The 27,057-nt window shown below is 37.6% G+C and overlaps 1 protein-coding gene and 1 long non-coding RNA gene across 3 annotated transcripts; both read right to left on the minus strand.

The window, feature by feature from the left end:
- Positions 1-3,909: 3,909 nt before the first annotated feature.
- Positions 3,910-6,059, minus strand: LOC133736796 (uncharacterized). Of its 2 annotated transcripts, XR_009859727.1 has the most exons (4): positions 5,756-6,059; positions 5,570-5,639; positions 5,322-5,405; positions 3,910-4,513 (listed from the first exon to the last, which is right to left on the minus strand). It is a non-coding gene; the product is annotated as an uncharacterized LOC133736796 (long non-coding RNA). The 2 variants fall into 2 exon arrangements; XR_009859726.1 differs by having other exon boundaries at positions 3,910-5,405; positions 5,756-6,055.
- Positions 6,060-10,150: 4,091 nt separating this feature from the next.
- LOC133738113 (transcription factor bHLH3) lies at positions 10,151-12,416 on the minus strand. Its single transcript, XM_062165561.1, has one exon. The coding sequence runs from the start codon at positions 11,867-11,869 to the stop codon at positions 10,328-10,330; it is 1,542 nt and encodes a 513-aa protein (XP_062021545.1). The 5' UTR covers positions 11,870-12,416; the 3' UTR covers positions 10,151-10,327.
- Positions 12,417-27,057: the final 14,641 nt, after the last annotated feature.

The raw sequence follows: 27,057 nt of genomic DNA on the forward strand, positions 1-27,057 counted from the left end.
TCATAATGATAAATTACAATTATGAAGAGATTAATTTTTTCTGATTTGGTTAGAAATTGGCATAAGTGATCTACTTATGGAGACTTAATTAAAAGTCAAGTGTGTCACATAAGTCATCTCTTAAAATGACCAAAAATAAGGATTCTTTTTAGATGAGTATTGACTAAAGGAGGCTCCTGTTATTATTCAGAACGCACTCTATGAGGATTCTTGTACTACTACTCGAGGTGAAGGTTATATGTCCCCCTCGTTGAACAATGGTTCTCCTATTATTAATAATATTCGGGCATGGGGCTGAGCCTCCCAGTTAAGCTAGGTTCCAAACCCCTTTCAAAAAAAAAAAAAACCAAAAATAAGGATTCTTTAGTGGGTGGGCTCTCTCATCTTATATATCAGGGTGATATATATTTTTTTTTTGCTATTTTAAGAGTCTTTGGTTTAATCCACTTTTTGACCACATATCGACATCTTAACCATTCCATTTTTAGTCCATTAATTATAAAGCAACATGACACCCGAAGAAGTAAAAATTTGTTGAATCTGGACCATGATTCGGGGGAGATCAACCCATCTAATTCTTTCATGATGAAGCATCGTGCAAGGCAACAATTCTGAGATCTCTTCTTTATGATATTAGTTCTATGATCTGTATTTTTTTTTTCTTTTGTTTTAATATGTATGATAAATTGCTTAAGTAATATTCTTTCTGATGTGCTCTATAATGATGGAAAATTATATATAACGTTTAGCAATTATTCACCTTTTTGATAGAGAAGAAGAAAGAAAATAACCAATTTGCTGAAGCAGAGAAAAGAAATATATCGATATTGTAGGCTAGAATTTCTGCACTTTTAATTAGTAGCTAGCTAATGTAAAAGGTTGATTTGTTTTTACTAAAGGGACGGGCATATATCTTTGACCCACCTGTTCATAAAATTTCTTTACTCTACACGATTTGCTTGCTACACAGTTTTGGACTGAGCTTTCATTTAAAGCTTAATTTGGTCGGAGAGCGTGTGGGAGGCAGGGAGGGTCTGAATGTCGAATGTTTGAAGTGGTTGGTCTATGCTAACCTTTTACACGACAATATCATAATACTTTGACACAAGCAAATTCAATTCAATTTATTTTTGTGAGCTACGTATCTTATGGTGATGACTGATGACTGAAATTCAAAGATCAACAAAATAGATGACTGAAGTTTAGAGTCTCTTTGGTCTGGACAAACTTATCTGCAATCTAAACTATTTGTAATAATCGTTGGTAGAAACTTTTACGATTGGAGAAATGCTAGTTACATACATTTTCCTTATGTAGCTAGCATGTCTCAAAGTACTAAAACTACTATTAGACACTGTATTTCACTAAGACATATAAAACTCAATATTAAATGCATTGAAAGACTAATAACATTCTTTCCATGTCTCCCCTTGTAATTAACAAATGCTACAATTCAATCAACCAAAGCCTTAGCATAATTTCAAATATTTAACTTCCTTAAGAGTTAGGACTTATTAATTTGCTTAATCTATATGATTTGCAGGTGGGTCGTATTGGCTATAGTTTATGATCTTGTAGTTGTCGATTTATACTGAAAGGCAGCCAGGCAACTATAGTCGAGTTACACATAAACCCGAACTATTTGCTTAATCAAAAGACCAATAACAAGTCTAAAAGACCAAATTAGTATAACACAAAGGGCCAAGCTTAAGGTCACTCTTCTAGATATCTATTGGTCAAACTATATTTGGGTCAAATTTACAGCAAATACCTCTAGTTTTTTAATATTTTGATATTCAATACCAGAGATCTGAGTATCATTTGGTATATCATTTGCAAAGAGGCATTTATCAGGCATGCTATGAGTTTTTCCAAATTTCTTACACATTAACATTACCGAGAAATTAACCCATAAAATGATACATAGTATATAGCGTTTGATTTTTTTGTGTGCTAAATGCATTCCATTGCATGGGAAAACAAAACAAAAACAAAAACAAAAACAAAAAATGGAACAAGCTCCACAACTTTAGACTGCATTATTATTCTTGAATGAGAATTGTTATTAACACTTCCTGGAAGTGTTTAATAGTAGTTTTTCCTTCTCTTGTAAACCCTCAACGTACGTTTGCACGACTCCTTAAGCTTAATACTTTCTCCAATAGTTGAATGCTACTTAGACCACGTTTAACGTATAAAACAAGGTTGAAAAAAGTCATGCTGATGTATATATGTTGGTTAGTATAAATGCCCATATGTGTAAGTGATCTAACTCACCTCATCTCCACATATCCTTCAATCGTTGTTTTACATCTTAATCTTTGCTAGCTAGCTCTTCTAAGTTTTATAGTACAATTTCATCATCATGGGTGTTCTTAATGTTATTGGAGTTACAGCAGTTCTACTGCTATTTTTCATAAGCATGCACTTGTCCGAGGCTGGCAGGGTGTTGCATGACGAGGAAGAAAACTCGAAGAAGAACAAACTTTTTGTTTTAATGGAGTCGAAGCAGAAGGGTGATCCCCCTTCTGGTGGACCTAATGGACACACCGGCAAGCCTGGTCCTACGACTCCTGCTAGTGGTCATGATGCTTCAACCATTAACCAAAGAAACTTTGCAGGCCACACCACTGTAGAAAACTTGACGAAGAACAAACTTTTCGTTTTAATGGAGCCGAAGCAGAAGGGTGTTCCCCCTCCCGGTGGACCTAATCCGACCACCAACAAGCCTGGTCCTAAGCCTCCTCCTAGTGGTCATGCTGCTTCAACCATTAACCAAAGAAACTTTGCAGGCCTCCTCCATATGCGTACCCTAACTTCAGGTTTCCAGTACTAACCGGCATGGTCATGAATAATAAATTAGTCAATTGGCAAATGGTAATAAACTAGTACCACAGCAAATGGTAATAACAATTACGTAACTTATTGTTATACACTATAATGTTATAGTATAACGTCAAATAATGTTATATCATCAATTAATTGTTGTAATCTAGCTAGACGCAATGTACATGAATAAAATGAATACGTGAATTATTTTGAGCAGCATATAAAGTTAGTCTGTTTTATGTTTTGCATTATGCACTTTGATGATTTTATCACAAAGGATTAATTATGGCTCTTGCAATCATATCAATCGATCTTTAACAAGGGACGGAAATTGTAGCGAAGGATTGCCTTACCAATTGTGGAAGTGCTACTAGACCCTGTTTAGAAATCTAAGACTTGTATTGACATGGAACACCAATGAATTTTGAACAGGGTTTACCTCCAATTGTAGAGCCAAAGTGAAAAGAAAATGACTAGTAGCCACTTTGATCACCTCGATCTGTTGCCACTAGAACAACTCTTGTGGTAATTTAGAAAAAATATGCGTTAAGCTAGGTAAACCACAGAAGTAAACTAGGCAATCGTTTGAGTAATTGAGTGCTTAGTGTATTAGTTCTTGAATGACATATGTGCATATATATATAGTAAAATTATCCATATTTTATAAGTTTTCACCAATCAAGATTTTCCTGAGGCCAAACACCATTAGGTTTTTGAATCTGAATGATGCATGACTAGTCATGTATGTCAACCCAAAATGATGTAGAACGGATGACAATTAGGATTGAAGACACTACTAGCAAAACGGGCAACTCACACAGATTTAAATCTGTGTGAAATGGTAGTATTTCACACGGATGTCAGTATGTAAAAGCCTGTACCTACAGTGCAGCTACGGAATTAATTTCGGTTGCCTTCGGAGGGGGCGCTAATGCTCTATTCACACGGTTTTAGGAGTCCGTGTGAAATTTTAAGTGGGTCCCACTTGTTTTCCAACATTGTAAATGATATTTTGATATCCCAATCAGTGTGAAATATCTTCCTAACTCACACAGATTTCAGTGTGTAGGAGTGATGATATTCCAAAAAAAAAATTGGTGCTAATTTTTTTTTAATATACAATTCCATTAATCAGAATCCAAACAGTAACATACAATGAATTCACAACCCAATCAATATTGTACCCAGAAATAACTAAATAATCTCCTTTCCATCAGAAATTAATACCGGAAATAAAAAATCTCAACCACATATTGATGAATTCACTCCAATTATATGAAACAAGTTCCCTCTATAAAATTGTCTTTCTTGGAGAAAATAAAGAGGAACCTATGCCAAAACGGCGCCGTGCCGATCTTGATCTCGACCTCGTCGCTGTCCCTCTTCTTGGGATTCCGGTAAGTCTCAAGAGGCATGACTGGACCAAAGTTTTGATTCCGGACTAAAATGCAGACAGGAATGGAATAGAGAAAAGAAGGGACAATTCTCTGCAGCCAAGAGCAGAGCAAGTCTACTTGGAAAAACATCAGCTGACCTCCAAGTTTCCTGCGCACAAACTCTCAGGACTACCACAAATTTATACTCCAAATCAACAAGGCTGCAGTGATTATGCTCAAAATTTAGCTAAGGCAATCCACCCCAAAGTGTCAATGTTAACGCAAGCTATGCAAGTCATACAATTGCACTGTTTTGTTTGACCAAAAACAAAAAAGAAGGTTAAATACTATTTCTCAATGACTGCTACCTTAAAAGGATCAAAATCAGAAGATGCATCTATAAACATTAGCTGCAGCTACGCATAAAAAAGTATGTTCACAGCAAGATTGGAAGTCATATATGACTGAAAAAAAGATTCCTTAGTTGTGTACTCTCAACGACTGCTACCAAAAGGATCCAATTTAGAAGATGCATCTATCAATAATAGGCATGCGACTATCCTCTGGTCATTCACTCACTTGCAATAACAGATTAGGTGGGATGGATAATAAAAAGTCTAATTTGCAAACCACAAGTATCCCCAAGGCCATCAATCACAATGGTCAGAAAATCATAAAAAGCATTCAAATTGTTAAAACTACGGGAAGAATATAACACACATCTAGTATGTTTAGGATCCTAATATTGTCCAAAAGAGATGCTTAGAACTAGAGAGATCTGTGAGTAGTCCCCAACACACATGTTTTGTACCTTACTATACCCAGTTTTCCAGCAATAGCTCAAGGACAATCACAAATAATTCTACTTGACCTTAAAAACCACCCACCCATAGTTTTCACCTGAAAACAATATGACTGGACCAGAGTGTCTAGAAACAAAGTACACAAAAACAATAAGCAACCAAAAGCCAACAATCAACAAATTATTAAAGGGCGTAGGATAGGAACAAGACAAACCAAGCAACAAACATTGCTGCTCATGGACAAAGGCCTTAGAAAGGCAGTAAAAGGAAACCATTGAGCAATTAAATAAGAAATTAAAGGTAGAAGACATACCCAATCTTTTGGCTATATCTGTTGATCGAGCTTGAAGCCACAGAAGGGAAGTCAGTGCACCGTAGTAGTCAAAATCTCTCAGTACTGAAGAAACATTAAAAACAACTTTAATTAGATGGCCAATAAAGGAAAACGCCAATCAATCCTCACATAAAACACACATGCAATGTTCTATAATCATCCAATTTAAGCACAAAACAATTGAAACCCAGAAACCAAATCCATGAGAAAATGGAATGGGAATATACCAATTGGAGAGAAGAAGACCAAGATGACATGGACGCCGTGCAGAAGCTTTTAATTCTCATGGTCTTTGATCTAAAACCAGCAACGAAAGATTCAATCTTTGAGTTTTGGGGAAACTTACATCAATGATTTTCTTTACATTTTCTCTAAGGCTGTTAACAGACTATGAAAAGGCAGAAGAAACTTACATCAATGGAATAAGCACTTCCGAGACGAAAGTGTATGGGCAGGGCAGAGAACAGATCTGTGAGGCATGTGAAACGGCGTCCGTCGGTGGCCGAGGTCTAGTGGTGAGAACCGAGTTTTGTTCATTTCTCTCTATTGCTCTTAATGGTGATGGCGGTGTGAGGTGTTGAAGATCGTGGGCTGGCGTCGGAAACAACAGAGACGGAGAGTTCGTGAGGGAGCGTGTGACTGCGGGTTTGAAAGGAAAAAGAGGCTGACAGGGTATTAGGGTTAGTATATTTCTCAAGGGCAGTGTGTGATTTTTTTTTTTCCGAACAATATAATTTTTTTGTATTGTCACTGAAATCTGTGTGAGATACATTTAAAATTCTTACTGATATCCGTGTGAGATACACATTTGAAGATTTACACAGAATTCCGTATGCGTGTCTTTTTCTCACACGGATGTCCGTATCTTCTTTTCTCACAGATATCTGTGTAATGCTCATTTCACACAGATATTTGTGTCAAAATATTTTAGCCACGGAAGACCGTCCCTCTACAATTCATATAGCACAAAAAAAAAAAAAATTAATAAACTAATATTTAATATATACAGAAATATGTGTGAATTAAGTTTCACACGGATAACCGTGTGAGTAGATGATAAATTTCACACGGACGTCTGTATCTAATATTGTTTCACACGGACTTTTGTGGTTATTGTTATTCCATAAACTCTTGTGGGCCCAATTATACCTATTTCACACGGTTTTCTGTATGTATTTCCAATTCACACTGATATCCGTGGCTTTCTAAAATCTGTGTGAATTAAATCTGTGTGAGATGCCTATTTTGCTAGTAGTGAGAGAATCTTAATCGTAAAAAGGGTAAAATCGATAGGCTGCAAATTTGGCGTTTGGTGTCAGAATATTAATTATTATACCTTTCCGAGAAGGGAATGGCGCTAGGAGTCAAACTCGTTGCTTTGCCACAATGTACGGGATTTTTCGGGCTTCTGAGGTCGTGTTGGGCCTCAAAACTGCATTTTACTATTTTTTCACCAATTTAGGTTTCTAATTCGTTTTGGATTTGTTTTGATTTAACCCGTGGGCTTTTAGGCTTGATTGTTAGTTGCCCTAGGGTTTGTTTTCTAGTATTTAAGCAACTTTAAACGGCTGCAGACTTGATCTTCTCGACTTCTCATATTATTATCAATCAAATTGAGAGTTTTCTCATATTCTCTAGTGGACTCCAGAATTCTTTGTTTTAGGGTTTATAGCTTGTTAACCACATTACTTCCAACTGCGTCACAATATATATAAAGGAAATAGCTTTTGAATTCACCAGAAAAGTTGATAAAACTATGATGGAATAGTTCTATTATTGTCATATATATCTTGCAAGTGATGCATGCATGTACGTTATACATAACATGGATCATATCATGCCCTAAAAGAAACAATGAATTTCTATGTACTTGGTATAAATTGTATACTAATCAGGCGCTCATAAACAATTTTTACAACTGATGGATCAAAAAAACGACCGAAACTTGCTGGAACCACTTGCGGAAGGAAACAGGATCTTCAGGGAACGTTAGTGCCTGGATTACCGCCAGAGGGTACAGTCCCCTTCTGCAATCTTTGTCGGATAATTGAAGGAATGTAGATGCCCCGGTTAGAAACATAGTGCAGTCCTTGATTGGTAGTACTCTCATAGTTTGGTCCCCTCTGCACCATCTGTTTCATAATCGAAGGGATCGGGGGAGGATTGACAGTACCCTTTTGCAGAACATCTGTGTTTAAGACCCTGCAGGCCTCATTTGAGTCCATGTTCATAAGAATAACCACCACTGCGGCCACCACGACCATTCTCATGAAGAGCTTCATTTCGTCTACTATTGGGGAAAAAATCAGTTTGGGGAACAAAATCAGTTTGTGTTTCTGTGGTTCTGTGTGTATGCAAGAAAATATGAAAAGATTGAAGGAATGCAGTGAATGAATAAGAGAAGGAGGGTAGAGGGGTTTTTATAGGCAACAAATTGGACCAATATTTGTATGACTGACTATGGCTTGAACTTTTCAAATACTTGTGTAGCTATTCGCTATTGACTATTGACGATTTTGTTTTTAAAAGGTCAAATTGAATGGGTCACTGGTGACACCGCAAGAAACTGGGATTATCACTGTATCTTGAGCTTGAAGATTACGTACTACGACGCCGTTGGCATTCATTTGTTTCACTTTCATATCCTCTAGTTTCTTTTTCCTCAAGTCTCTTGTCCGCATAGAAATATCATGCGCCGCAATTTCATACCCGGTTTCTTTTGCCTCAAGTCTCTAGCTTACGTATAATTATCAAATAATGATATGTGAATCACTTTTTGCGGTATCGCTTAGAAAACAAAATTATATAAAATATAAACCGCAAAATAATAAAATTACTATAGTCCAAGTGAAAAAGTTGAGAATATATAGGTGATGATCTAGCTATAGTTTAAGATTGACTTGCTGTATATATATATTATATATATATCTCTCGAGTCTTGACCGTCACATGCTGGGTAGTTTTGCCCTGAGCTTTAGGGTTCTGTTGGCTAAAAGCGTGTAGGAGGCTCGATCTTGAACGTTGAATGTTTTGAACTGTTTGGTGCATGCTAAGCTTTTACACGACCAGAGCAATACTACTTTGACAAAAACAAATCATGAATTACATGCATAATATACTGAAATCTGGAGTCTCATTTGACTTGACACGTTGACCAACGATCAGGACCGTTTCTTATTATGACTTCTCTATCTGATCATCCTGCAGCGATAGCTTAGACGATTTCATACGACATGACTGAACACCATTGTTATATAAATTAATTTATGGCTTGTTAAAAAATTTACAGCTATTTTTGATATAATTTTAGGTATTTCATTTTCTTATATTCTTTGCGAAGTAAATTTTATTGCTATTACTGGACATTCATTTTCTTTAACTTGAGATCATGCTTTACCACTTTCAGCTTGTGATGCTTTTCGTTATGATGAAACTAGGTGTAGGTTTTTTGAGAGGTTTTTGGTTGCAAATTTTGGTTTGTATTTCTGTTTGTACTCGGAAAAAAGAAATGCTAAAGATTTTTTTCTCCTTTTTTTGGAGCAAGTGGTACCTTTTGTAGTGTTGCAAATTCAGTTTTGTCTTAACTATCAAGTTCATGCAAGATTTTAACCTGTTAAGAACTTCACTTCCCGAGTTCCCTCATCCCTTGGGGTAGGGGGAGTGATTAAGAGAAGAGTATTTACAAGACGTTATCTCCTCACATATACTCATATAGGGTGAAACAAATGAATGAGTTCCATATATAAAAAATAAATAAATTGTTATTATAGTTACAAGTTTACAACTATTGCAAGGCAGCCATGGCTGCACAAATCTTATTTGGTTAGTTGACATGGTTGTTTTGAAGCCGAAAATACAAATGCAAAAATAAATTCACAGTTGAAGTAATCCCAGTTGTGGGTCTCATTCCGATTTTAGCAATGACCTTTACTTCGACCGGGGACGTTGGAGCAGGGATTGCCTCCGCCCCCTGGGGCTGAACCCTTTTGGAGGGACTCGAACACAAGTCGCAGACCATTGTTCTTAGCCCATTGCTCTGCTTTCAGGTGCCTCATTTCTCCAAGTTGCACGCAAGAAAACAACACTATACAAATCAAAAGAACCGAGAACAAGCCTCTGTTCATAGACGACCTCATTATCTTGTTTCAGGGAATGGAATCAATGTATGTTTTTGTTGCAGGTTTTTCTAACAATCTCTCTCTGTGCTCTTTCTCCTTTTTCAGTTTGGTTGTACAGAAATGGACTAGGAAATGAATAATGTGTGAGTTTGGTGGAGGGGGACAGCTACTTATATAGGGCTCTCTGCAATTTTAATTGGAGATGTCTTTGACTTGTTGCGCCTAGCAGCTCTACTGCCTCTGAGTTTGACATTGACCGAGTTGTGGTTTGAAGGTTGAACCGAGTTTGGAACTAATCAAATACATGCTAGCAAACTTGGGCGCCAAAAACTGTTCTAGCATCGGTTCAGTTCAGTTCCTTCTGGGTCAAAAAATTTGAATCATGGGCCACACAGAAGAATAGAACGGCTAAAAGTAAAACATATACATTTGCTAGTTGATTGTGACCAAGCCCTGAGGAACCAGTATACAAAACAAAGTGTCAAATTCAAACAATATTATATGCATAAAACAGGATGAAACATTTCCCTTTTTTCTTAATTGATGAATGAACTCGACTTTCTGAGAAGATCTCTTGGCATAGGTTAATATTTTTTCAGTCCATTTTTTCTTTCCCCATGACTAAGGTAATTCCCAGCCTCCCCCAAATAAAATCTGCTTATACATTAGAATCATAGAACGGGTAAGATAAATATACAAGGGGACACTCAAAGATTGAAACCAAAAAGAAATACACAGTTATCTTGTTAATTAAGAATACACAGTTATATGTATCTTGCTAACCAGAATGGGTAAGGAAAAAAAAATACAAGAGGACAATAAAATAATATAACAGGTGTAAGGTATTGCATATTATATGAAACAACTTCACTGAATATCATTAGTACCATAAACACACTGGGATGATTTTGAAAGAGAGGCCACCAGCTTCTCCTTTAACTGCTCGGCATCACCACCTTGAGTAGGAATGGAGAATGTATGAATAACTGTGTCATCGTCTGTTATGGAAACATTAGTATCTTGAGCTACAATGTTATGTTCCTTGAGTGTTCTGATGACGTCAGAAACCGGGTGAGAATCCAGTGGGCAGTTCATCCTCACAACAGCATCCTCGTGCCGTTCCTGGAAATCAATCTCTGGAACCGGGAACTGCATTTGGCTGCTGTTTCCCATCTGCTTCTCAGTTTCCATGACCCTGATCTTCATCTGGAGATCGTTGATGTAGGTAATGGCATCACCAAGGAGAGAGGCTTTATCCATCTTCGATATGTTAGGAACAACAGCTCTAAGTGCGTAAAACCGCTGGTTAAGCTTCTCACGCCTCTGCCGCTCTGCTTCCACATGATTCAATGGTTCTTCTCTTCCATTGGCAGGCTTTCTCCCTCTCTTTCTAGGTTTCCTTTCATCAATTTGTGCCGATGACTCGTCTTTAGGCAGCTCTAAACTTGAAACACCAGCTGTAGAACTGAAATTCCCAGACATAATTTGGCTCAAGTGCGGAAACAGTTTAACTTCATTATCCTCAGTTCGAGATCCGTTTGAAGTGCCTATTGCTTGTAAGTCAAAAGATTCTGAAGGAAATGAAGAGTCAGTCTCTACCTTTGGGCAAAAGGCAATATTAATCGGTTGTGATTTTGGACCACCGAGACTTAGCTCATGTCCAAAAATCTTTGGATATACCTTTGCTTGAACAGAGCTAGATTCCCCAAATACACTTCTGACCACATCCACAATATTCTGTTCTTCCGGAATTGATTTGACTGAACCAAGCTCCACAACTCCTGATTTCATAGGTACAAACACCACTGTTTGGAACCCTGCCAATCTAGCTAAAAATGATCTCGACTGGTAATGATGTAAGCAACTAGCAACATTTGAAACCCAAATTGATTTACACGACTTGTACGACTCCCCAGGACCATACAGTGAATCAAGTTGAAATTTAAAGTACATTGAAGTAAGGTAAAACATTTCCACATCTGACAACCGATCCAACCTCCTCGCATAGTTATCCTCACCCGAACCACTGAAACATGAGTGGAGCTTCCCAAGCACCCACTTCCTCACCTCCACATTCTTCTTCTGCACTCCCTCCAAGTTGCTATCTCTACTAGAACTCTCGTCTCCAACTCCACCACCCTTGCTGTCTCTGCAATGTCCATCGCCCCAAATCAAGGCAGCTCCACCAGATTTCAATCCCACAACCTGCCAGAAGACGGCGTAATCCCAACTGGACCCTTGGACAAGCTGGGACAGCCCCTGCTGCACTCCCAATTGTCCCGGAGGCCTAGCCAAGTCGGACAACAAGTTCTCCGAAGCCAATGAGATCAACACCTGGCAGGCTTCGGTGCCTAGTACTGACTCCACTATGACCTTTTCTTCTTCATTCACCCAAAGCTTCTCACCCATCCTAATTTCTCCAAACACAAACCCAATATCCTAAAACTTTAACACTCCAATACCTATCTTGCTTGCCTTTGAACAACAAAACACAACTCAAAAATCTAAATCCACCCAGTACAGAAATTAACAACCTTTCTATCAAATTACGAACTATAATTCACAAATTCCACATATCTCACAAACTTTACGATAGCTTCAAATAAACCTCTTAAAATCACATATACTAAACTGAAACCCAAAAAATTTGAGAACTTTAGGCTTACCCAGTTAGCAGATCATTGAAAATCGACACTTCACAAGCAAAACTCTAACTTTGCAGCTCAAAGCTTAAAGCTTTTGGTAGCACAAACTTGGATTAGAAACTCAGAAATCCAGGGTAGGAATAAAAGCCTGGATCTAAATTACCTATCAAAATTGATAACAACCTGTGGCTAAACTTAAGCTTCTATATTGATCCTTCGTTTCGACCAACAATAGAAGTATAGAAGAACCAACACCAGACCAGAGTGTGTGGGTTTCTATTTTTTCGCTAGATCTGAATGTCTGCGATTTTTATTTTAGGATTATATCTTTCCAAAACTGTAGCAGCAGCAGCCAGGTGTCCCTCCCCTATGTTACCTTAATTTTGGCAAAACCCGAATAAAAGAAAATGGGGCATGGGCTAGTCGGACTATCCACCCGGCCCATCTCATTATTCAAGACCAGAAGTCCGAAACAAAATGCCCAGGGCCACTAGGAAAGGAGAAAAAAGAAAATAAAAATTGACTTCTTATAGTCAGCGAAGAAACCTGATAATTTCTTCATAGTCAACGCAAACAGTAAACATCTTATACAAATTTTATTTTCCAGGAAACAGATTTTGCTTCTTCCATAAGTTTGGTTGTCCATCTCACTCAAAAGTAATTACATGGAAATTGTGTTATCTTGTGATCAAGTGGTTGAGACTTGAGATTGCTCCACTGAAATTGTCAACTTGCAAATTTATATCTGAATTTTTTTGGTAATTATCACATGTTAGAATAATGACTGTATAAACTTAAATAAAAAAATATATAAAAAAAAAACTTGATACTGAAGTAAACACACGTCCATAACTACTAGAGTTACAAGCTCAACATTGATTGAAGAACAAGAAAAGGAAGGAAATCCATTTGGGAAAGAATTTACAACTGAAGGAAACATAAACATTTTTACATGGATGAATGAATGAATCAAGATATTCCTAGCTATAATGTGGACCAGCTGATAACATGCACCAAGAGAATTTAAGATGGTGATTACTTGATCAAGCTTGTTCCGGTCTTGAGAGCTTCATTTTCAACTAGCAATGGCCGGGTTTTGGGACGTTGGTGCGTGGGTTGCCACAACGCGGCACATCCCCTTTATCCTTCGGGTCTAAAGATGTCACCGCCGCCGTCGCCTTGGATTTCACACCAAAAGTAGTAGTGCTCATCTGTTTCATCATCCTGCCACTGCTGCTGCCATGTCCTAAAGGCCGACCGGCTGCAGCTGCAAGAATGACCAACAAGGAAACCACCACTAGCATAACCATCAAGAGGATTTTGTTCTTCAACTTAAACATTGTTTTGATGAGCTGGCAAAACAGAAATGATCGGTTTTTGAAATAATTGTTTACAGGAGGGGTTGGGGAATCGGAACTGAGGCCGGGACGGCTAGCTAGCTAGAGAGAAATGGGGGGTTTGAATAGATCCCTGCTTATTGCTCACGCTTCTTAGATGAGGAAATCTGTGTCACAACGTAAATGGATAGATTTATAAGACACCTAGAGAGGACTATAAGAAAATACCTAGAAATTAAAGAGGCTCCAAAATGGATATGGAAAAAAGCGCCATACATATCGGTACTCTGTCATTCTCTACATCATCAACACCAAGCAAAAACCAAGTCTGCGATTTCCGTGTAATTTTCCGGGAAAACATAGGATGAGGACTCCACTCCACTGTTGCCAGACTTAATTAATCCATATATTGACAAATTATATATACGTATTTGTAAGTGGGCTATATCTGAATCTCATTACGTTTTCTATCTAGCAAGGTTGTGACTAGCTATGAACTAGCTTCATGGAAAGTACAGTTTGAATCCATGGTTCTGCGGAATTTACAACGACAACGAATTGGATAATTGGAACTTACATATAAGTCAATGAAATTTATAGTCCACTTACAAATACACACATATCACTCGTAAATCTTAATCTTAGCTATTGGATTAATGAAATTTATACATAATGAAGTTAAAGCACGACATATTAATGTTGAGTATATATACTGCCACATGGGAAAAATGGGACCTTACTTGTGGATTTATAAGGCTTTGGGCTCCATCCATTGCTAATTGGTTTTAGATGTGAACCTCAGATTACTTTGAAATCAAATTTGCTCACCACCAACGGTTGGTGATGGTGCCACCACCCTCTCAAATACTGACATGCGTAAAATAAGACTATAGTTTTTTTTTTTTTTTTGACTTTGTCAAGGGGAACCCAAAGGCTTCCTAGGCCCAAGATAAACCCCTTCGGCGCATGTGAAATGCTCCAACTGTGCATTGCAGCACAGTGCCTCGCCACTTTGACAGCTTCGGGGTTCGAACCTAGGTTGGGGAGCACACCCAACTAGGCAAGAACCACTAGGCCACTTGCAGTGGTTGACTATAGTTAATTTCTTTGCCAAACTCACACAATAAATGTAATAATAAAAGTCTGTTTTACAATTAATTGCATCTGCCCATGCCATCTCTAATCCATCTTATTTCTCGTTTGGGTATCTCTCAGTCTCATCTGCAGACTCTCTTCAACCATCTCAAGGCTGCTCACCAAATCCCCAAACCTTAATCTCTCCAACACCACAACACCCAGAAATCCAAGAAAATATACGATTTCAAAAAGAAAAGATATTTAGGATCAGCAGTTGTATCCCACATTCCCACACCTCAACAACAACAGGCCCTGCACAGATCTGTTTCAATTCTGCAATCCGTTGAATCAACCTTCTTCCTTGAGGCTTCCTCCACAACACCCGCAACACTCTTGAACGTGAATTTTTGAATTTTTTTCTGAACTCCTCGTCCATGATGTCTTCATTTAGATCGGGCTTTCTTCGGAATATATTCGATTTCAACTTCCCAACAACCCGTGGAGGATCGTTCATCGTTGTTCACCTTCACATCGTCGCCGCCGTTGACGTCCCTGGCAGTGGCCTGAGAAGCTTTCCGATTCTTCTTTTGCTTTCTCTTTCGATAGTCATGGCTTTGGCCTTTGGAGTGGGGGGAGAACGAATCCAAGAGAAAACCCAGAAAAAATGATGATAAGGATGAATGATGAAAGATGGAGATGAATAGTAAAATAAATAAAATATAAAGATTTTAATAATGTTAAATGTTTTTTTCTCATTTTTAATTGATTGAGTTTTTTTTTTTTGATAAGTTTTAATTGATTGAGTTATATTGAATATTGGCTTTAATTTGATTGGTGGACAAAGTCAAATGTGAAGAGCCCATGGGCTGCCTAGGTTAATTAGGTTATATATGCATCCCTAAGTTAATTAGGGAATATATATAGCAAGGTATTGCTGCCGCAGGGATTGGTTTTGAGGGAGAGAAAAATAATTAACCTAGAGTAATAGCCTATTCTCAATTTTACTAGGGAATTGGTTGAATTGGGGTTTGGGTAGAGAGTTTATTATCAAACTCTAATTGTATTCTCTCAATTGATTATAGTGGAATTTCTCGCCGGCTCCGAAGTGGACGTAACTCAATCACATTGATTGAGTGAACCACTATAAATTCTTGTGTTATTGTGTTTGCTTTCTTTTTCGTTGTTTGGTCGCTCATCTAGTTCCATATCAATATTGTGTTTGTTACGCTTCCGCACAACAAACTGGTATCAAAGCTCTGGTTCTGAATTGGGAATTGATTCATTGATTGGAAATCATGGTTGACAAGAAAAAGAAAGGGGCTGAGTCTTCAGGTTCTTTGCGTTGGTCGACTTCCAGGCCATCAATTGGTAATGCCAAATTTGAAGTTGAAAAGTTTATTGGCACCAACAATTTTGGCATGTGGCAGTGTGAGATGATGGATGTCTTGTGTCAACAAGAATTGGATATAGCTCTGGAAGATAAACCTGCAGACATAGATGATGTGGAGTGGGCGAGAATTAACAAGTGGGCTTGTGGTTCTATCAGAATGTGCCTTGCTAAAGATCAGAAATTTTTTGTCATGAAAGAAACCTCTGCAAAAGAGTTGTGGAAGAAATTAGAAGACCAATATATGATCAAGAGTGCTGAAAATCGGTTTCACCTGAAGAGGAGGCTTTTTCGATTTAATTATCGACAGGGTGTTTCTGTGTCTGAACACATCAGTGATTTCAATAAGATACTTGCAGATTTGGCTAATTTGGATGTGCAAATTAGTGATGAGGATAAAGCTTTGTGTTTGCTAAATTCTCTTCCTGACGAGTATGAGCATTTGATTACAACTTTGTTGCATGGAAAGAATGTTGTGAAATTTGATGATGTGTGTAATTCATTGATAAATAATGAGTGCCGAAAGAAAGAGAAGCAACTTCAGAATGTGTCAGGTGAAGCACTTGTAGTAAGGGGCAGATCTGATGAGAGAAAACCTACTGGAAAAAGAGGTAAATCTCGTTCCAAGTCAAGAAGTAAATTTCCTGCAAAAGATGAGTGTGCTTTTTGTCGCAACAAAGGTCATTCGAAGAAAGATTGTCCTAAGTTGAAGAACAAAGACAAGAAGGGGTCTGAAGTGAATGTTGTAAGAGATGATGAAGATAACGACTTTGATTTTGCTTTGAGTTGTTCATCAGCTTTTGAAGATTTTGAAGAAGATGAGATTGAGTTTGCTTTGGCTAATTCATCTGCAGTTGGTTATTCTGACAAGTGGATTATGGATTCAGGTTGTTCACATCATATGTGTCCTAATAGGGAATGGTTCTCTACTTTCAAGGAGTTGAATGGTGGAGTAGTTTTGATGGGAGACAACAGTCCTTGCAGAACAAGAGGGATTGGTACAATTCGTCTCAAGATGCATGATGGAGTAGTTAGAGAGTTAACTAATGTCAAGTATGTTCCAAATTTGAAGAAAAATCTTATCTCTTTGGGAACTTTAGAATCAAAAGGGCACATAATTACATTGAAAAGTGGAGTTGCTAAAGTTGTCTCTGGTTCACTTGTGATGATGAGAGGTGAAAGGTTCAGAAATTTATATTTTCTACAAGGGAGCACAGTGACAGGTGAAACAGCAATATCTGAGACTACAGATGATGATGATGCAGACAATACAAAATTATGGCATATGCGTCTTGGACATGCTGGTGAGAAAGCAATGCAGGGATTAATGAAGCAAGGTCTATTGAAAGGTGCAAAGACAGGAAAATTAAAATTTTGTGAACATTGTGTCTTGGGAAAACAGATTAGAGTTAAATTTGGCACCGCAGTTCATCAGACTAAAGGTACTCTAGATTATGTTCACACTGATGTATGGGGACCTACCAAAACTGCATCTTTGGGAGGTAAGCATTATTATGTCTCTTTTGTTGATGACTTCTCTAGAAGAGTATGGGTGTACACCATGAAGCATAAAGATGAAGTCTTAGATATATTTGTGAAGTGGAAGAAGATGATTGAGACTCAGACCGGTCGAAAAATTAAGAGGCTCAGGTGAGATAATGGTGGTGAATACAAATCTGATCCCTTCTTGAAACTATGTCAAAATGAGGGCATTGTGAGACACTTCACAGTTAGAGAGACACCACAACAGAATGGGGTGGCAGAGCGCATGAATCGGACTTTATTGGAGAAAATTCAGTGTATGTTGTCTAATGCTGGATTAGGCAAAGAATTTTGGGTTGAGGCAGTTGTGTATGCAAGCCATCTCATTAATAGGTTACCTACTGCTGCACTTGAGGGAAAAACTCCCATGGAGGTATGGTCTGGTAAACCTGCTACTGATTATCATTATTTACATATTTTTGGTTGTCCTGCTTATTTTCATGTCAGGGAAAGCAAGCTTGATCCAAGGGCCAAGAAAGCTATATTCTTGGGATTTAATGAGGGTGTTAAGGGATTTAGGCTTTGGTGTCCAGATGTGAAGAAAGTTGTTGTAAGCAGAGATGTGACTTTTGATGAGGCTGTTATGGTTGATCAGAACAAGCAAAAAAATTCTGAAGAGCAGAGAATGACCGTAGAGAGTTTGCAGCAGGTGGAGTTAAAGAAAAAAATTGTTGAAACTCCAATTGATCCGGTGAGTCCTATTGTTGATTAAGATGATTTAAATATTGAGGACATGAGTGTTGAAGTAGAGGCTCCAACCCAAGAGCCTACACAGCAAGATGGACCAATTGCAACTACAAAGGGAAAAAGGAATGCTCAAAAGCCAGCTTGGCTTAATGATATGGTGACTTATGCACTTCTAGTTACTGAAGAAAAAATTCCTACTACTTATGAAGAAGCTGTCATACATGCAGATTGTGTAGAGTGGGAAAAAGCTATGGGTGAGGAGATGAAGTCTCTTCACAAGAATAAAACATGGGAGTTGGTTCAGTTACCGCATGGGAAGAGAGCAATTGGTTGCAAGTGGGTGTTTGCTAAAAAGGAAGGATCACGGTACAAGGCTAGGTTGGTAGCTAAAGGCTATGCACAAAAAGAAGGAATTGACTACAATGAGGTATTTTCTCCTGTTGTTAAGCATTCTTCTATTCGTATTTTATTGGCCTTGGTTGCACAGTTTGATCTGGAGTTAGCACAGCTTGATGTAAAAACTGCTTTCTTACATGGTGAATTAAAAGAAGAGATATATATGACTCAACCAGAAGGATTTAAAAGTGCTGGTAAAGAAAATTGGGTCTGCAAACTGCATAAATCATTGTATGGTTTGAAACAATCTCCAATGCAGTGGTACAAGCGGTTTGATAAATTTATGTTCGGTCAGAAGTACACTCGGAGTCTTTATGATCCATGTGTTTATTTTCGCAAGCTACAAGATGGGACTTTCATTTATTTGCTCTTATATGTTGATGATATGTTAATTGCATCTAAGAGCAAGGTGGAGATAAATAAATTGAAATCACAATTGAGTGGTGAATTTGAGATGAAGGACTTGGGAGAAGCTGAAAAGATTTTGGGCATGCAAATTGAAAGAGATAAATCAAGAGGCAAAGTTTGTTTGTCACAGAAGCAATATTTGAAGAAGGTACTGCATCGGTTTGGCATGAATGATAAATCTAAACCTGTAAGTACACCTCTTGCCTCTCACTTTAAGCTTAAATCTACTATGTCTCCTAGCACAGATGATGATATGAAATATATGGCCAAAGTTCCTTATGCTAGTACTGTTGGTAGCTTGATGTATTGTATGGTGTGTACTAGACCGGATATTTCATAGGCCTTAAGTGTGGTGAGCAGATATATGCATAACCCAGGTAAAGGTCATTGGCAAGCAGTAAAGTGGATTCTACGGTATATTCTTGGTATTGTGGATGTTGGATTGGTTTTTCAGCAGGATAAGACGAGTCAGTGTGTTGTTGGATATGTGGACTCTGATTTCGCAGGTGATTTGGATAAGTGCCGATCTACTACAGCTTATGTGTTTACTCTTGCTAGTGGACCGGTGAGTTGGAAGTCGAATTTGCAATCTACAATTGCTTTGTCGACTACAGAAGCTGAATATATGGCGGTAACAGAGGGTGCAAAAGAAGCAGTTTGGCTTCGTGGTTTGCTTGAAGACTTGGGAATTATTCAAGAATATGTGGATATTTTTTGTGACAGTCAAAGTGCTATTCATTTAGCAGAGAACCAAGTTACTCATGCTCGTACTAAACATATCAATGTCAAATTTCACAAGATTCGTCAAATGGTGGAGGATGGTGATGTTCAACTCCTCAAAATTGGAACTGCAGATAATCCTGCTGATATGTTGACAAAGTCGGTTCCATTGAGCAAGTTCAAGCATTGCTTGAACTTGATTGGTGTTTGTAGAATTTGAAATTCCCTACGGGGATGTCGGAGCGGCGATTGGTTTTGAAGTTCTACTTTGGAGAATTTACATCAAGTAAAGCCAAGGTTGAGATTATTGAATATTGGCTTTAATTTGATTGGTGGACAAAGTCAAATGTGAAGAGCCCATGGGCTGCCTAGGTTAATTAGGTTATATATGCATCCCTAAGTTAATTAGGGAATATATATAGCAAGGTATTGCTGCCGCAGGGATTGGTTTTGAGGGAGAGAAAAATAATTAACCTAGAGTAATAGCCTATTCTCAGTTTTACTAGGGAATTGGTTGAATTGGGGTTTGGGTAGAGAGTTTATTATCAAACTCTAATTGTATTCTCTCAAATTGATTATAGTGGAATTTCTCGCCGGCTCCGAAGTGGACGTAACTCAATCACATTGATTGAGTGAAGCACTATAAATTCTTGTGTTCTTGTGTTTGCTTTCTTTTTCGTTGTTTGGTCGCTCATCTAATTCCATATCAATATTGTGTTTGTTACGCTTCCGCACAACAAGTTAGACGTAGCTAGTTAACTATGGTTAGATTGTTATACACGTGGCAGCTTCATATATAGTGGTGGTATCACCACTTAATTGTTGATGGTGAGCAAATCTGCATCCGATTACTTTATCATGGTATCAGAGCCACGTTACCCATATGTGCATGCCTCACGGCCACACGGGCTCCACGTCACCCAAAGTTGTCCACGTGTATGGCTTGAAAATTCACCACATGTGTGGGGGCGTATTGAGAATATATATTCCCACATGGGAAAAATGAGACATTGTTGTGGATTTATAAGAGTTTGGGTCACTCCGTCTATTACAAATTGATTTTGGATATAAACCCTAGATTACTTTATCAATTAATACTTTGTGAAGTCAATTATCGGGGAATTTTGATTTTTTTTACCTCCATTTTGATTGCTACACACTATTCAGTTACATTGTCGATCATTAGAAAAGAGCAGAGAGCTTCCCAACTAAAGAATTAAGTTGGTGTCGGTTATATGTTTTTTAAGGACGACATTCTCTGTTTTTATTGCATGCGAAATTGTCTCTAGCTAGCTACTAACTCAAAATGTACGTAAACGTGTGCCAGCTGATCCGCAGTAGTATTTGCGGCCAGGTATAGCCTTTTCTCTTTTATATGATACGTCAAGCATGCAGGTTCCCTGAAAAATGATGGCAAGAGATGAAGGGACACTCGGGTACTTAATTAAGACATGGAATATAGCTGGCTTGTCCATCAAGCTTTGTGTGGAAATGTATGTGTACCACCACGTACAAATGCATGTTACGGCGAAAAGATACCAGCCCGCAATTACTAGTCAAGAGTTTGCGAAGTGGAATGTGAAGGTTCCGGTGCAAATACCGATCAATGGTCACATGATACAACGCAAAGCCAAGGACGCTTACACGTGTTTTTGATAGATAAACTTTTTAGGAACTGAAAAATGTAATTGTAAATAGTCATTCACAATGGCACCAGAAGCAATAAGTAAAGAATTTCTTGAAATCTTTATTCCATTATCATCAATGAGAAACGTACAACTAAGTTTAACTAAAAGGGAGACACTAATCAAATTCCTTCTCATGGAAGGTACAAAATAAACATAATCCAAGCAATGAAATTTCTGGATCCTAGATCAAGCCTAAGAGGTCCTATTGCCTTGACTGCTACGTACGTACCCTCCTGCCATTGCCTACACAGATTTTTTGTTCATCACTTCTTGGTGTCCTCTTCCTTATATGTACCTGCAAGGAATTAGTTATGTGTATAGGAGATCCTGAGTCAATCCACCAACTATTTGGAGTGTTTTGAATTAAATTTATTTCTATGAAAAAACTAGGGATTAATTCAAAATTACATTTGTTAAGAAGCCAATTTTTTAAAACTGGTGCAATCTTTCTTAAGGTGGCCATGTTTTCTGCAGAAGTAGCATTTTGTCTAATAGGGTTAGTGAACTTTAGATTATGAGGCTGGGAACAAGGGCTGTTTTAGGGTTAAATTTCTTCTTCTCTTTCTGCTTGTTCTCCTTCCATTTAGATTTCAACGTAAGATGCCCAACTTTCTCACCGTTTTCTTTCTTAATTCTGTCATCTACTTGAACACAAATTGAAATCAATTCGTTGATGTTCCCCTTATCCTTTTAAGCCATATATGTGGTACGTGCTGAGGTATTCAAAACTAGGAGATAGCAAGTTCAAGACATGGAGAATGATCATCTCATCTTTTTCAGAGTTTTCAGCTTGGCTGCATAATATACGAACTTCGAAATATGCTCTCTTATTATCTAGTATTCATTAATTTGTTCAACAATGTAGCAATTTAAGCTTTGTCACTTTCTGTGAATCTCTCACCGATTGAAACTGAATACTCTGTAGCTAGCTCTTTTTCCTCAATGCTACCCCTGATGGTGTCTGACATTGTTCGTTTCATGATGTTTTTGCAGACTCTATTCAGCCTATGCCACTCATCGTGGTACTTTATCTCATTGTTGGTACTAGCTATGGTAAGAGCTGCACGAGGATCCTTGGGCAAATCTAAGTGGTGAATACGCAAATAAATCTCTATGTCTGCTTTCCATCTCTTGAAGTTGGATCCGGTCAATGGTTCTATGTTGATGAACCTATAAGAGAGAGAACCTAGAGGAAGCATTAAAATTTTGTGCGAGTTTTATAAGATAAAATTTTATGATTAAAGCTTAAACCGCTTAATAAGTGTTCTGTTTTCAAGTTTTATGAAATAGGTTTCAGCATTCAAGCAAACATAGAAAACACCAATACAAAACAACCAAACTTGAGCAAAATATCTATGAAACCTAATGCAGGAAACATAATTGCATCGATCAAAGCCCATAATAAATTTAGCTGAAAACATGCCAGGTATCACATAAGAGCAGAAAACATGGCATAACTGAATCACAAGGCCAAACCTGCAGATAACACATTGGTAAATAAAAATCAATCATCACCTAAATTGCAGAAGAAGAAATTCTTATATCTGAATGTGTGTTATTCAATTTGCAATATGCTATTTCTGTGTCTTAAAACTATGTGAGGAAAAGACCTTCTATAGAAACTACAATCATAGCTCTAAAACACAGAATACAAGTCTTGATCTGTTTATACCAAATGCCTTAGCAAGAAAACTATAAAAAAAGTGCTATGGCTCCATCTTCCATAGTATTCCCAGAAAGCCACATATCAAATTACCAGTTGATATTTCAAATTTAGGCATTTCATGCTTTTCAACTTATTATAAGCAACAATATCAATACAGGGAGAAAAACACAAAGTTGTTGTTATTTGTATAAGCAACAATTGCTTGATAGACCTGCATCGAGACATAGATTCACATATGTAGACAATATGCAACAAAATATATAAAACAAGTTTCGTAAATAACTAAAGGAGGATAATTCATGTAATTATGCAGTTCTGATGCAGAACCATCTGCAACTTTCTGTAAGGGAGTTTTGAGAAAATACGAAGCAAAATTCCATTCTTGACTGCATCAATAGTACGCAACGGAAACAACTTTAGTGTGCAATCACAAACGAACTTCTCTGACCACAAAACACGGAGCAATATTTCTTCATTTGCCCATAATCGCAATGAAATGCCTAAGTCAATATCGGTGCAATATGTGGACAAAGTAACAGTACGGAAGGACAACTCTTTGAACTTACTTTATTTGGAACGTGGTGCCTTTTGTAGTAAGAGGTGGGAGTCAGTTCCCTTGGAATTCGATGTGGGACAATTGCAAGTCCTTCTCCTGTAAAGGAGTAACCGTTCGGCCATGCCGTGCCGGCCTCTGTGGCACAAGTAATCATAAATAGTTGCTTTAGGCGATTACTGTAGGTCCACATCTTACAATTTCCAAATTTCTGGCTCACTTTGCTTGCACTTACTTACAGAACGTGTTTCCATTTAGAAGAATGTCGCGTATTTAGTCTTGGTTTACGTCGTTGGTTATGTTCGGTAGCTGACATTAATATGTATTGCATTGCATACACAAATGTCAGCTAACTATATCCACATGCCTCCTCAGTTTGATTTTGGTGCCATTTGTTAGCTTAGTTTTGCTTTAGTTTAATTTGACTTCTCTCTTGTGATCAGGCAAGCTCCCAGTAAAGCGACGGGCTGATGGCAATAATCATATGTACATGAGAGAACTTACGTATTCGCTGTTCTGATTTGGCTCACAAGAGTGGTGTACAGAGTTCAATTGTTATGGAATTACGAGGAGCAAGAAGTCAGAAATTGCTGAGTACACGGGCTAGCAAGAGAATGTGAAGTGTATCCCACAATACTTGCCTGCCAGAGATCAGTTTGTAAGAATTTCGACACCTCGAGCTTTGGTGACAGGTATGTAACAAAGTGGAATGTGAAGGTTCTAGTGCAATGACCGGCGACTAGTCACCAAACAATTACGAGTTGTATGCTTCTTTCCTATTTGAGTTGGCTTTTGATTCTTACTAAGTTACTATACACTAAGTTGTGGACATATTTTATTTGACTGATTTTGTGGAGACAGACTTTACAGAAGAACTTATAAAATGACTGACATTAATCATACATAAAATTAAATTTTGAAGTAATCAGAAATTAAGTTTTTCTTTCTTGAAGCATTCAAAATGTCATATCCTATACACAAATAGACACATACGCGTATCCACACACACACACACTTAAGAGAGAGAGCCTCCTTAAACTTGAGTGAGGATGTTTTTATTTTTTAGCATATATTTTAATAATCACAGCTACTTATTCTCTAGTTACCTACTCACATATGAATTCTACAAAAAATTAGCTAAATTGGAAAACGTTTAACCATTTGATTAGCACAATGTTCGTTTTAATTTAATCTAACGGACTACATTTGTTTACGCCATTTTCAAAGACCAAGTGATTATGGAGACATAATTTTTGCATAGGAATGTAAAGGATCAACGGTTGGGATCATTGAATTATGTCATACACTAGTGTAAATTAGTAAAAATCCTCATATTCTTAAAGTAAAGAGGTCAACGGTTATAGATTTCATTGATTTTTTTGTAGACACAATCCTTGCATACGAATGTAAAGGAACAACGATTAAAATTATTGAATTAGATCATATGCTAGTGCAAAATAGTAAAAATCCTCAAATTCTTAAACGAGGTCCTCTCTCTCTCTCTCTCTCTCTCTCTCTATATATATATATATATATATATATATATATATATATATATATATATATCTGTGTGTGTGTGTGTGTGTGTGTTTGGGGGGACGATCAAAGGAGGATGTTCGTGAAAAACAAAAGATGCGGACGTGTAATCATAGCTGTTGGATTTCATGAATGAAATAATATATATATATATATATATATATCAGATCCTATCCAGAGCGGAGCTCCGCTTTGAAAATTAACGTGTGAAGTTCGAGTTTTGGGTCACTTTTTTGTCGCATATCCACATCTCGACCGTTTAGATTTTAGGTACTAGTGTATAGATCATCGCTGCAAATTTTCAGCCAAAATGATGATCATTAAGACATTGATAATTGCCTTAAAGCTAGTACGGTTCAGGTTGACAGATTCAGTCCGTCCATTGGTTTAAGCTAGTTAGATACCTTAACGATCATCAATTTGGCTGAAAATTTGCAGAGATGATCTATACACTAGTACCTAAAAAATGAACGGTCAAGATGTGGATATGCGACTGAAAAGTGACCCAAAACTCGAACTTCACACGTTAATTTCAAAGTGGAGCTCCGCTCTGGATAAAATCTATATATATATATATATATATACCCATGAATCACACACCAAAGTTATCGTCTTCTTCTTCCTCTTTTAGATATGAGTTCTCACTGAAATTATAGCTTGGGTACGTTGGTTTTGGGTGAGGGGCATAGTGCTTAGGTGAGGCAGCAGTTAGTGAAGTGAAGTTTCTTACAAATCAGTATGAACTCATTTGTCACCAACCTGATTTCTATGCCAATTTGTCTCTCTGATTTATCAAATCTATGATGTGAAAAATACTGCTCTGAACTTCAAAGTACATCTAAAGCAGCTTCAAAAGTTCCAAATTTAATGTTCTTATGCTCTGTTTCTCCTTCTTTCTGCTTCTCTTTCTTTCCTCTTTTTCTTCTTTATTTTTCATTCGATCATTCATATTTGTAATGCAAAACTGATGAGAACCCAGAAGACCATAAGCTGTTAAAGATCATTCATCCAAACCCATCTCCTCTTATCGTTCAATTTCTTATCTCAAACTGCTACTATTTCTCCCCAATTTCGATTTGTGACTTTGAATCCCAATTTCATTAAAAAGAAAGAAAAAAACTTAGATTTTCATATAGGAGATTGAGTCAAAAGGAACCAAGAAACAAAGGAATTTTAGGGTTTTCTCATATGTGTTATTTATCTTCTCCAAGAAAGGAGTATATATACAAGATACAATATGTCCTATTAGGAAACAAAACAGAAGAGAATATTCCTAATAATATACAAGATACACAATCCTAATAATACACGGAATGACACTCCCCCTCAAGTTGGTGCATACAGATCACGGATGCCCAACTTGTCAAGTGAGTCATAAAATGCTTTACTCGAAAGAGCCTTTGTGAGAATGTCTGCCAACTGTTAGGAACGAAGGGAAACAAAATGACATTTCTATCAAGATTTTCTTTAATGAAATGCCGATCTACCTCCACATGTTTCGTACGATCATGCTGAACAGGATTGTGAGCAATTTCAATCGCAGCCTTATTATCACAATAAAGCGACATAGCCTTTTTCTGCTTGAACCCTAAATCTCTCAACAAATTTCTCAACCACAACATCTCACAAAGTCCTCAGGCCATTCCTCTATACTCTGCTTCTGCACTAGAACGAGCCACCACCTTTTGTTTCTTGCTCTTCCACGTAACCAAGTTACCACCCACAAATGTGAAGTAGCCCGAAGTGGACCTGCGATCTGTAATATTACCTGCCCAGTCGGCATCTGTGTATCCAGAAACATCTAGATGACTGTATTTTGAAAAAAATTAATCCCTTCCCTGGAGCAGACTTTAAATACCGCAAAATACGAAATACAGCACCCATATGAGCCTCACTAGGATTATGCATAAATTGACTCACCACACTAACTGCATAAGCTAAATCCGGTCTAGTGT

This window comes from Rosa rugosa, chromosome 3, assembly GCF_958449725.1.
Source record: "Rosa rugosa chromosome 3, drRosRugo1.1, whole genome shotgun sequence".
Taxonomy (NCBI): Eukaryota; Viridiplantae; Streptophyta; class Magnoliopsida; order Rosales; family Rosaceae; genus Rosa; species Rosa rugosa.

Excerpts from the sequence above, each read along its gene's own strand:
- LOC133738113 (XM_062165561.1), bottom strand. The coding sequence starts at position 11,869 with ATGGGTGAGAAGCTTTGGGTGAATGAAGAAGAAAAGGTCATAGTGGAG.